At 38.6% G+C, this 12,514-nt stretch overlaps 1 protein-coding gene across 3 annotated transcripts in view; it reads right to left on the bottom strand.

The window, feature by feature from the left end:
- ZFAND3 (zinc finger AN1-type containing 3) overlaps positions 1 to 12,514 on the bottom strand; it is a 329,977-nt gene that overhangs the window by 76,706 nt on the left and 240,757 nt on the right. For all 3 annotated transcript variants that reach the window (XM_058554447.1, XM_058554446.1, XM_058554448.1), the window contains exon 3: positions 3,139 to 3,321. In XM_058554447.1, coding sequence (XP_058410430.1) covers positions 3,139 to 3,321 — 183 coding nt within the window. The remainder of the gene's footprint in view (positions 1 to 3,138; positions 3,322 to 12,514) is intronic.

The following is a 12,514-nucleotide window of genomic DNA, read 5'->3' on the forward strand; positions in this document are numbered from 1 at the left end:
TATATATCAAAAGAAAAAACATGGCAGTCTACAGGGGCCTAGACTGGCAAGCTGTGGAAACACAGGAAGTATTGTGTCCCAGGGGCTCCAGACTTCAGGGTAGGTCTAAGCCCAGGCAGAGGAAAAGGAAAAGGGTATATAGATGGAATCTTGCACTGAATGCAAGATCTTTCCTATATGTCCTTAGAGTGCATCTGACAATCAGCCTGACTCAATTAAAAGTTCACTTCACCTAACTCCACTTGTTCTGAGTCCATGCTTTGCCATTTGCTATATAAATCCTTGTTATGGGTTGGCTTCCCAAAAAAGGTCTGCCTCCAGAGAAAATGTCTGTCACATGGATATATTTTTATTTCCAATCCCTGTTACAAGGATTTTTCATGATGAATTAATAAAGTAACTTTTGGTTATGATTTGAGTTTCCACATACCTTAATTACAGAGAGAAAGTGCTGATCTTGCCACCATGAATATTTCTATTCTCTGGGGCAGTTATATTTCACATTGTGAATTAACTTATAAGCATGGATTCTGAAGCCAAATGCCTGAATCTGAATCCTGGTTCTGGTATCTGCCATTTTGTGACCACAGGCAAATTCCTTGATCTCCTTGTGCCTGTTTCTCTATCTACAGAATGGAGATAATGATAGTATCTACCTCCTTGCCTTCTCATGAGGAATAAAAGAGAAAATATACAAAACATATAGAAGAATGTCATGCATATAAAGCGCTCAATAAATGGTAACTATTGTTATCTCAGTCTCACATGCATTGTGGCTGCTCAAATTGGTTTGTTGTGGCCTGATCCTGGTATGTGCTGATCCAATCAGATGCGGTTCCATCAGATGAGATCCTGACCAGCTCCAAACTTTCCCTTAGACAAGGAGTTCTTAATCTAAGGGCCATAGTGAGCTTTAAAAACATTTTATTCAAAATTGAGCATAAATGGATTGTGCAGTATGTATTTTTCTGAGACAAGAAGCCATAGTTTTCATTAGCTCCTCGATAAGTACATGACCCCCAACAGATTTTTAAAATTAAAACAACATTAACACTTAACATTACCACTACGATTTTCATCTTTTTTTATTCTCTTAAATGATTTCTACCCCTTCCCCTGGGCCTCTATTCAATAAGTTACAATATTTAAAAAATCCTCTCTTTGCAATGTTATTCTAGTATAGTCCTTCCCATTTTCAATACTGTCAGGTTACCTCTCCAAAAGAACAAGCCTTTATGACTTCACCATAATCTTCCCTTCCAGCCTTGTCCTCCACAAATGGCCCTAAAGGAGTCACTTGCCATTGCAGAACTCCACGCAGCTGTCTTCCATAGCTCATTCTACTCTGTCTAGAATGTCTTTTCACCACCTTGTGTCTGTCTTCAACACTACTTTCTCCAGTAAACCAACACCCTTCTTAAACAGTCACTGACTTTAATACACAAGAAAGGGGCCGGCCCCATGGCATAGTGGTTAAGTGCGTGTGCTCCACTGCTGGCGACCCGGGTTCAGATCCCGGGCGCGCACCGACACACCGCTTGTCAGGCAATGCTGTGGCAGCGTCCCATATAAAGTGGAGGAAGATCGCCACAGATGTTAGCTCAGGGCCAGTCTTCCTCAGCAAAAAGAGAAGGAATGGCAGATATTAGCTCAGGGCTGATCTTCCTCACACACACACAAAAAAAAATATAAGAAAGACCATTAAAATGGGTGCATACAACCACGTATCAGGGTTTCTCAACCTTGGCATTACTAACATGTCAGGCTGGATATTCCTTGTTGTGAAGGGCTGCCCTATGCAGTATAGGATGTTTAGCAGTGTGGCGGAGGGGGGATGCAAAATTATTCCTGGTTGAAAACCACTAATATAACAAATATGTTTATTTTCCCCTGGTAAATAGTAAATTCTTTGAGGACAGGGACTATGGCCTTCTTCTTTTTGTGTGTGTGTGTGAGGAAGGTTAGCCCTGAGCTAACATCTGTTGCCAATCCTCCTCTTTTTGCTGAGGAAGACTGGCCTTGGGCTAACATCTGTGCCCATCTTCCTCTACTTTCTATGGGACACCGCCACAGCATGGCTTGACAAGCAGTGCGTCGGTGTGCACCTGGGATCCGAACCTGCGAACCCCAGGCCGCCACAGCAGAACGCAGGCACTTAACCACTAAGCCATCAGGCCAGCCCCTGGCCTTCTTTACTTTTATATTCTCAATTTTACCTAGTATCGTGGTTTATGATAGGTTTAGATAAATATTTTTTCTCTGATAGTCTTTCCAAAGTTAGTAGACAGAACATTCTAACCTACCATAATCCAAAGATTTCTAGATATTCATTAAATTGTCTAGATATTCATTAAATTTTAAACACCAAACTTCAACCTGTTAAGTAAAGCTTTTTAAAGGCAAAAACTGCTGTGTCATAACATCTCTATAATTTTTAACAAATGCTGTCAGTTATATTTGTGCCCTAAAGGAGATAGTTATAGTATTATAAAGATTAAGTGGACAATGGCCTTCCATATCACATATATGATGATAGTATTCTACCACTGGGGGCTTAGAGAAGAGTAACAGAAACCATCTCCTCCTCCCTTCAAATACCCTATGTTCTATGAAGTATATAGTGTTACTGTCTCAGTTAATTGCCTAGAAACATTCAAGGCCCAGTTAGTGACAGAAGTAAGGTTTCAATCCAAGGTTCCTAAGTCAGGGGTAAATTCCCTATACCAGTGGTTTTCAACACTTGCTGCACATTAGAGTTCTCTGCAGAGCTAAAAGGAACAGATTCCTGGGCCTCCCTCCACACCAATTAAATTAGACTCAGGGAATGATGCTGAAGATTAAAATTGTTTTAAAAATCCCTAGTGGATTCTAATTTGCAGCCAGAGCTGAGAACCACTGCCCTAGACTGGTTCAAAACCTCATTTACTTTAACATTTAACATAAGAGGCTACCTTTTAAGAAGACCTTAAGCTCTATGGAATGGCTGAAACTTATTCTTCAACTTACTGACTTGGGCCTATATTAAACTCGAATTAAAAGATCTGCTATCTTTTTTTCTGGGACAAGGCATTACCAAGAAGCTCATGATATAATTCTTGGGCTGCTTTCTCTACCACTTCACAGGATCTGGGCACTTACACTCCTCTTTACTTGGTGAAGTTACATTCAGTTCTGTCGGAAGCGGCTGCTGGCTGGGACTAAGAGTTGGCGTGGTTATCGAGGTATTGTTGTTGTCACTGGTGGTCTCTTCAGAAAACAAATCTGATTGGCTGTTACTTGTACTTGGAGTGGAATCGTCATCTGGTTGTTTCTTTTGAAAATCTAAAGAGAAAGAGTGCGAAAACCAGATTAAGGAGCTCACAATCTTCTCGGGTTATTAGAAAACAATGAAAGTTAGTATAAAAATGAAATGTAATAGCAGCAATAATAAAGACTAATTTGGGTGAGTAAAAGATGTAAGTTAAGGGGCCGGCCTGGTGGCGCAAGCGGTTAAGTGCCCGTGCTCTGCTGCAGCGGCCAGGGGTTCGCTGGTTCGGATCCCGGGTGCGCATCAACACACCGCTTGTCAAGCCATGCTGTGGCGGCGTCCCATATAAAGTGGAAGAAGATGGGCATGGATGTTAGCCCAGGGCCGGTCTTCCTCAGCAAAAAGAGGAGGACTGGCAGATGTTAGCTCAGGGCCGATCTTCCTCACAAAAAGAAAAAAAAAAAAGGCAGTAAAATAACTGGTCAAAAACATAACAATAGTGGAGGGTGACTGGAATTAAAGCTTTCTAAGGTCTTTATATTGTTCAGAAGAACAGTAAACGTACTGATTTTAACAAAACACTTTACAAAGCCAAATGAATGTTAAAATTTTAAGGGTAATCAGTAGAAGGAAAAAAGGAATAAAGACAAGTTGTTCAAACCAACGGAGGACAAGTAAGAAGAAAAAAAAGCAGAGAACAAAGCAGGGTAAATAGAAAAGATGGCAGAAATAAGTACAGATGTATCAGTAATGGTAATAAATGTAAACAGACTAAGCTTAGCAGTTAAAAGACGAAAAATTCAGATTGAATAAACAAAGTCCTATTCTATGCAGTTTACAAGAGACATACTAAAAACAAACATGAGGATAAAGAAAACTTTAAAGTATATTTAAAAAAACCAGCAAATACACATGATTAAAAAGCCAGTAATAGCTATAGTATTGTCAGAAAATGTAAACTTTAAGACAAAAAGTGTTATTAGAGATAAAGAGGATCATTATCTAATAGTAAAAAGAAAAAAAGGATTTACCAGAAGATAAAACAATTCTAAACCTGTATGCAGCTAATAACAAAGCCTCAAAATATGTAAAGCAAAGATGATTGTATTTACAGGAAACAAATTTACTATCATAATGGGAAGATTTTAATATACCTGTCTCAGACAAAATAATTAGCAAAATTAGAGAAGATTAATAAGCATACATGGACTCATTACCCAACAATTAGATAATCAATTATTTTCAAACACATGTGGAATATTTATAAAAACTGACTAAAACTTGGCTAAACCTTGACCACACATTAGGCTATAAAGCAAGTCTCAAGAGATGTCACAAAATTAGTAAGATACAGACATTATTAGCTGACCACAGAGCAATTAAGTTAAAAATTGACAACAAAAAATTCTATATATTTGGACATTTTAAAAATACACTTTAAACTCATGGGTCAAATCAGAAATTATAAAATTATAAAATATTTATAATTAAATGATAATGAAATGACTACTTGTCAATATCCAGTAAAGATAAAGATGCACATACATTACCTATACCCCAGTCATTTCAGTCCCAGGTATATGCCTGAGAGAAACTCAACACACATGTACAAGGATGTTAATTTTATATTGTTTGTAATAGTAAAAAGTCAGAAACAACCTAAAAGTCCATAAATTGCAATAAATTCAAACAATGGAATAATGTACATAATAAAAACAAATAACTATTGCCACATACATCAACATAAATGAAATCTCAAAATCATTATGTTAGGGGCCAGCCCGGTGGCATAGTGGTTAAGTTCAGAGGCTCCACTTTGGTGGACCAGGGTTCAAGGGTTCAGATCCTGGGCTTGGACCTATGCATCACTCATCAAGCCATGCTGAGGCGGTGTTCCACATAGAGCAACTATAAGGATGTACAACTATGACAAACAACTATCTACTGGGGCTTTGGGGAGAAAAAAGGAAAAAAGGAAGAAGACTGGCAACAGATGCTAGCTCAGGGCCAGTCTTCCTCAAAAAAAAAAAAAAGAAGAAGAAGAAGAGTGAAGCCATGTATTCAAAAAGAAAAATCATTACGTTAACAAAAAAGTAAGTCACTAAATAACACAGTAAGATTGTACTTACATAAACGTTAAAAACAGGCGAAACTCAAATAACACATTGTTTAGAAATATGTATGTTTAAATCATAAAAAAATATTAACAAAATTCAAGATAGTAGTTACCTTTAGAGGTTGAGGGAGGGGGATGTGAATGTGCGAGTTATGCAGAAATATTCAAAATTATAGGTAATGTCCACTGACAGAGACTAGATTAGAATGGTATATTCAGGTATATTTATTCATATAATGCAATGTTCCATGGCAGTTAAAAAAATGAATAAAGCTACAAGTATAACAGAGTAATCTCAAAAACAATGATGAGAGAAAAAAACAAGCTATAGAAGGATATACACAGTATAACAATATTTATATAAAAATTTTAAATATGTAAAAATACCACATATTGTTTATGGATATATAATTACAATATAAAAATATGCGTGGAAATGATACACCAAATTCAGGACAGTGGTTATCTCAGATGGGGGGAGAAACAGGGGTCTTCAATACCCTCTGTAATGTTTTATTTCTTAAAGCTGGTGGTGGGTATATGACTGTTTATTATGTATAGTCTCTGTATGTTTCATTTTAAAAAATCTAATGCTAGTCTATGAAGTACAGATTATACTTTACTACACCAATTCAGAGAAGAAAAAGAAGATTCTGACAACTCCACATAACCTTATCTTTTGATCCACAGAGAAGCTGCAGCTTTTATGCTCTATAACCTCATCATAATCACTGTTTTGACAAGTTGCATTTACCACGTGCCAGGCACTGAACTAAATGTTTTATGTATATAACTCATTTACTTTAATCCTCAGGACAACCCTAACAAGGGAGGTATAATTAACACCACTTTATTGATGAAGAAACTGAGGCTCAGAAAATTTAGGTAATTTGTTCCAAGTTAACAGTTAAAAGGATCAGGATTTAAATACAGGTCCATCTGACACCAAAATCCCTGGTCTTCAATCACAACAACATATAGAATGGTGAGCACTAAACTGATGCAAGAAAAAGGCCCCCTTGTCAAGTCTTCACCCATTTACAGCACCAATGGTGAGTACAATGGATTTAGCCAAAGAATCACTAAAAATCCAAAGAATCACTAACCTGCTGCGCACACCAGTGATCTAAAGCCTCTACTGCTTCTTTTCTGTGTATTTACTTCTCCTGGCCACTTTCTTATTCTTTAGTGTTTTGACATTTTAAAATGGCTTATTATCTCAATGTTATTTGTACAGCACCTTCAGAGAAAAACGTGCTACATAAATGGAATAAAAATATTGCAATAATCATGCTTCTTTTTTGTCATGTCATTTCACTAGCTCTCCTATGTCAATAATTGTGTTCCTCTGATAACTATCTCTCTACTATTTAATTAGAAACGTTATAAGGCCCTAAAAGAACTGAAACTGAGTCATCATTGTGCCATCTAGCACAATCCCCAATGCCTTGAGACAGACACACACACAGACTCACTCACTCAAGCACAATAATCCTCTGAGGTTAAAGGATGTTGGTGTCTAAAGACAATTACCAGGTTCCACCCACACACATCTCTAGCCCATGCTTGCCATGCTCTGGTACTTTTCTTTTAAAAGTTTTCTTCTGTGAATCTTCATTTGACACAATGTACCTTCTTTTAACCCATCCTCCCACTATGTCTTTTCTGCATCTCAGGCACAGAAAAGGTGTGAAAAAATCATTAGGCTAACAGTCTTCATTACAACCCAAACTGGCTGCACACAAGAGAACTACCAGAAGCTCTACACGTTCTCTGCTTCAATTCAATAAAGAACCCAGGAATCACAGAATTTCACAATCAGAATTAACTTTAAAGATCCAGCTCAACCCTCTCATCTTACAGATAAAGAAAGCAAGAGCCATGAAAGTTAAAGCAATTCACCAGAAATTCAGAGTTAATCCTAAGAGTTTTCTCTTAGGCCAAAGTAAGCAGCTTGTACAATACAAAGAGCTTTAGAGTTGGACTGGATTCAAATCCTGACTTAGCTATTTACTGGGCACATGGCTAAAGCAAAGTGTTTAATCTTTCGGAGGCTTGTCTGTAAAATGAAGGGAGGGAGTTATTTTTATCTCTCAGGATAACGTGGATTAAATAAGATAATGTACGTCAAGTATCTGGCACATAGGTATTTAACAAATGACAGTTATTAAAAATAAAATGTAGGGCCAGCCTAGTGGTTAAGTTCAGCTCACTCCACTTAGGTGGCCTGGGTTTGGTTCCCAGGTGCAGACCTACGCCACTTGTCAGTGGGCATGCTGTGGTGGTAACTCACATACAAAATAGAGGAAGATTGGCAACAGATGCTAGCTTAGGAAGACTCTTTCACAGCAAAAAGAGGAAGACTGGCAACAGATGTTAGCTCAGGGTGAATCTTCCTCAGCAAGAAATAAATAAATAAATGGATGGATGAATGAATGGATGAATGAAAGGTATTTTCCTAGTTTAAAGCAAAGGCCACTGAGTTATCTCTTCCTTTTAGCCCTGATGTTCGCATCATAGTTCTTATTCTCTTGTTCCTTTCTTTCTGAATCATTTAGCATCCAACTTTTGACTACTGACAAAAAAAAGAAAAAAACCAGAAAGAAAAAAAAAATCCTAGAAGTCTACTCCAAGGACAAAGGGGAACGGATTTATATCACATGTGAAAAAGTAAACAACAAAATAGGCTGCGAGACTGTCTCTCATCACTCTACTCTGGAAAGCGGTGCAGGAAAGGTATAGAAATAGTCACTTCATTTGATCCTGACACAGTAAAGACTCGTTCACTTGTTGTTTTACAATTTTCATATAAATGGGAAAACCAGAAATCTCTAAGCTTGTCTATCTCTATGAGAAACAAAAATTAGGAATAATTATCTATTTCTGTAAATTGGTAGAGTTAATGGTATATCCAAAGGTGTAAACTTGATCTTAAAATGTGAGTCTGAGAGAGATTTATGTGAATAAAGCTTTTCCAAAATAAACTGTTATTTGTAAAACCTGGGTAAAAACTTTTCAACTTAAATGGGACTGCTGTTGAAAAGCGAACAGAACCCAAGATCTTGGCAGCCTACCTTATTAGCAACTATGGGGAAAAACAGTTTCTCAACAAACGTACTCTTGGAACTTAAAGTATCCAGAAATGGGATGTTTCCACAAGATAGAGAAAGTGACCTGATGGTACCAGCTGAGTCAAAATGGCCAGTGAAGTCCCTGGGGCTGGTTGCACACGTATTCACTGGACATATTTTTCTTGTTTTCAGAATGATTTTTCTCACAGGTCAATCTTCTTACTACAAAGTGTACCTCAAAAGACTGAGAGCACCAAAAAAAGCACCTCGCTCTGCTCTGCTGACAAGCCCATTCACCTGGGCAGCCTCACTGGAACTACACCTTATCTAGTCAACACTCAGAACTTACCTTTGATATGTATATGCCCAACTGTTTACCTCTCAGATGTACTATAGAGATTTGGCAAGATGCTTAGCTCACTTAGACTCCCACCTCACTTCCAGATTATGACAATAACTATGTCTTTTTTGAAGGACTTCTTCAAGGCAGAGAATACACAGAAGTGATTTGGAACGGATTTCACTAAACTTGCTTTCTTTGAAAATAAATTATCTTTCTTTTTAACCCTCTTCAGAAACCTAATTTTTGCTCTTGGCAACATATCATGAATGCTTTTTCTTTGTCACATACAGATCTGTGTGATCACTAATGGGTACACAGTATGTCCATTCATAATACAGTACTTAAGCCAATTCACTATTGTTATAGATTTGCAGTTACCAATTTTTCACTATGAGAAGGAAGATTTCATTAAACTCACTTAGGTTTATATAGCTAGAAGTAGATCAACTGGGCAGGAGAGGATGCACATTTTTATTTTTTATTATTATTTTTAAATAATTTTATTTATTTATTTATTTATTTTTCCCCCAAAGCCCCAGTAGATAGTTGTATGTCATAGCTGCACATCCTTCTAGTTGCCGTATGTGGGACACGGCCTCAGCATGGCCGGAGAAGCGGTGTGTCGGTGCACGCCCAGGATCCGAACCCGGGCCGCCACCAGCAGAGTGCGTGCACCCAACCGCTAAGCCACGGGGCCGGCCCAGGATGCACATTTTTAAAGCATTTCGTACATACTGTCAAATTCTCTTGGCACAACACCCTGTGATTTCCCATAGCACAAGACTTACTATGTTGTGTAAGAATCATCTGTTCACTTGTCAGTGTCCCACATTATAGAGGCCCGGGACAAAAAGAGTGCTCGATAAATGTTAACTGAATGAATAGGTGGCCAAACGTTTTTCTGTAGAAAGCCCATCACTGCATTGCATTTTAAAATTATTTATCAAGTCTTTTTAAACCTTTCACAAATTGTTTTGCGTGTCTTTAAGGGCACTCCTAGCATCATCTGGGTTAGCATTTCTTGAAGACGAACTGCTCAATATCTGTGAATTTCTATTTTCATAATCAAAGGTAGAGATGAGAAATTCAACTGCATTTGTTCTAACTCACTCATTAAGGCTATCTGGCCACTAATAAGGCTTCTATATTGTTATAGACACTAAAGCTGGTACAAAGAAAATCAAATTAGAGAAAGAACAACTAAGAGTTAAGTGCCTACTATGAGCAAGGCACTCTGCCAGAGGCCTTATGTTCATTCTCTCATCTCATCCTCAAAATAAACTCGGCAGGAGATGTCATCCCCACACTTCAGCAGAGGACAGTGGGGTATGGCAAGGTTGAGCAACCTGCCCCCTCCCAACAAGTGCTGGAGCTAGGATTTGAGACCCAGGTTTACACGAGTCTAATGTCCACACTCTTCCCACTACAGCATGTATCACACAGGGTTTCCAGTTCCCACATTACCATTCCCAGTCTCCAAACCCCATCTGACTCTGTATCACAGATTATAACTCCGTGTTCCCACGGGAAGCTTTAATTTGGTATTTAACACCATAAAATGCTTCATATTTCAAGTAGCCAATCAAAGTAAAATGGAAATGTTGCAAATGAAAATTTAATTCCAATATCTTGAGAGTTTGGTTCATGTGAGGCATTGTATAAAAGGCCTCCTTTAACAGAACAGGGTTCTTTTTCCTCTTCTTCATCCCTTCTCTCAATTTATGTCCATAATAGGCTACAGCCTCCCTACATAAGTATATTTCTAGGTTTTTTTTGTTTTTGTGAGGAAGATTGGCCCTGAGCTAACATCTGCCAATCCTCCTCTTTTTGCTGAGGAAGACTGGCCCTGGGCTAACACCCACGCCCATCTTCCTCCACTTTATATGGGACGCCTCACAGCATGGCTTGACAAGCAGTGCGTCGGGGCGAGCCCGGGATCCGAACCGGTGAACCCTGGGCCACAGCAGTGGAGCATGCACACCCAACCGCTTGCACCAACCGGGCCGGCCTCATATTTCTAGGTTTTTAAAGCTATACATTCCCATCCCCACCTCAATCACAAACTTTAGATATTTTAAAAAGCTACAAAGCCATTAGCAGTAGACAGCATATTCATAAACCAGAATTTTAGCCTTCTGATTAAAATCTTTTTTTTTTTTAATTTTTATTTATTTATTTTTTTCCCCCAAAGCCCGAGTAGATAGTTGTATGTCATAGCTGCACATCCTTCTAGTTGCTGTATGTGGGACGCGGCCTCAGCATGGCCGGAGAAGCGGTGTGCCGGTGTGCGCCCAGGATCCGAACCCGGGCCGCCAGCAGCGGAGCGCGCGCACTTAACTGCTAAGCCACGGGGCCGGCCCCTGATTAAAATCTTAATAAGATTCTAGTAGCTGAATGTTAACCTGCATTAAGAGCCTCAGCAAGCACAACTGGTTTAAACAAGAATTAGCAAGAATCAAAGGACTGGTTACTATTAAAACTTTGAAATGCACTCACCTTGTATCTTAGCTTATAGGGAAAACTGTGATCTACTCAATGTGGCTGGGTTCATTTAAACTTCCTTTCATAAGCAATCTCTTCTGGCTTCTTTAACGAAAACAGAAACCTTTATCCCACCAGATTCTCACCTACGCTCTCATGATGATTCCTTTTCTTTCAAAATCAGACTGTCTTCACTGATCTCAGAATAGACAGACTGATCGATACTGTTTTGATACCGATTGATACTTTCAGACAAGTTTAAAATACACACACACACACACCACATACATATATCCTATTAATGATAAATGACTCCTGTCCTGTGTTCCCTATCTAAGCCCATAAGATAGATCTTGTCTTCTGCCCTTCTCCCCAACATTCTCCTAGAGGCTGAAGTCAGAAGCCTGGGAATCATCTAAGACTCTACATTCTCTCTCCCTTAATTCTACATCTCAAAAATCACCATGTGTAGTCATTTACAACTCCAAAATATCTCTTGAATCCATCCACTTCTCCTTTACCACTCTAATCCAAGTCATCATCATCTGTCAGATTCCTTCAATAGCACCTTAATTGATTTCTTTGCACCCTATCCTCTCTTGGCCCACTCTAAATCATTCTCCACAAAGCAATCAGAGTGATGTAAAAAACAAATTCCAATACAGTCATTTTCCTCCCTAAAAAGTTGAACAGCATCCCATTCAGATGTTGGGCCTTTATAATCAGATCCAAAATCCTAAACATGGCTTAGAAGTCAGAAGTCTCTTCAAGAACTGGCTTCTGGTTATCTCTTCAGTCTCATCTTAAGCCACTGCTCCTCCTCTCCCTCCCCCTGCTTCAGCCATTCTGGGGACCTTTTGGTTTTTCAAACACTCCATGCTCTTTCTCAGTCTGGAGTACCTTGACCACGACACGTGGGAGACTATTTTTCTTCATCCTGCTATTCACTTTGGTGACTCCTACTCATATTTGTACCTTAACATAAGCACTACTTCCTCAGCGAGGCCCTTAAGGTTATCCATAGAAGGCACTTAATAAACATTTGTGAATGAATGAATGTCTTATTCACTGAATACCCTAGCCCCTAGCAAAATGCCTGCCACATAACACACAATATAGATTTGCTGAATTTAACTTATTTGATACTGGTGAACATAAGTTTAAAAATACTCTTTCCCTTGGACATTAATGGACTTCAAATTGCTATAAAATTTATTTACAGGAAGGAAGAATGCTTCTATATACAGTAGAAATAT

This window comes from Diceros bicornis, chromosome 14 (assembly GCF_020826845.1).
Source record: "Diceros bicornis minor isolate mBicDic1 chromosome 14, mDicBic1.mat.cur, whole genome shotgun sequence".
NCBI lineage: Eukaryota > Metazoa > Chordata > Mammalia > Perissodactyla > Rhinocerotidae > Diceros > Diceros bicornis.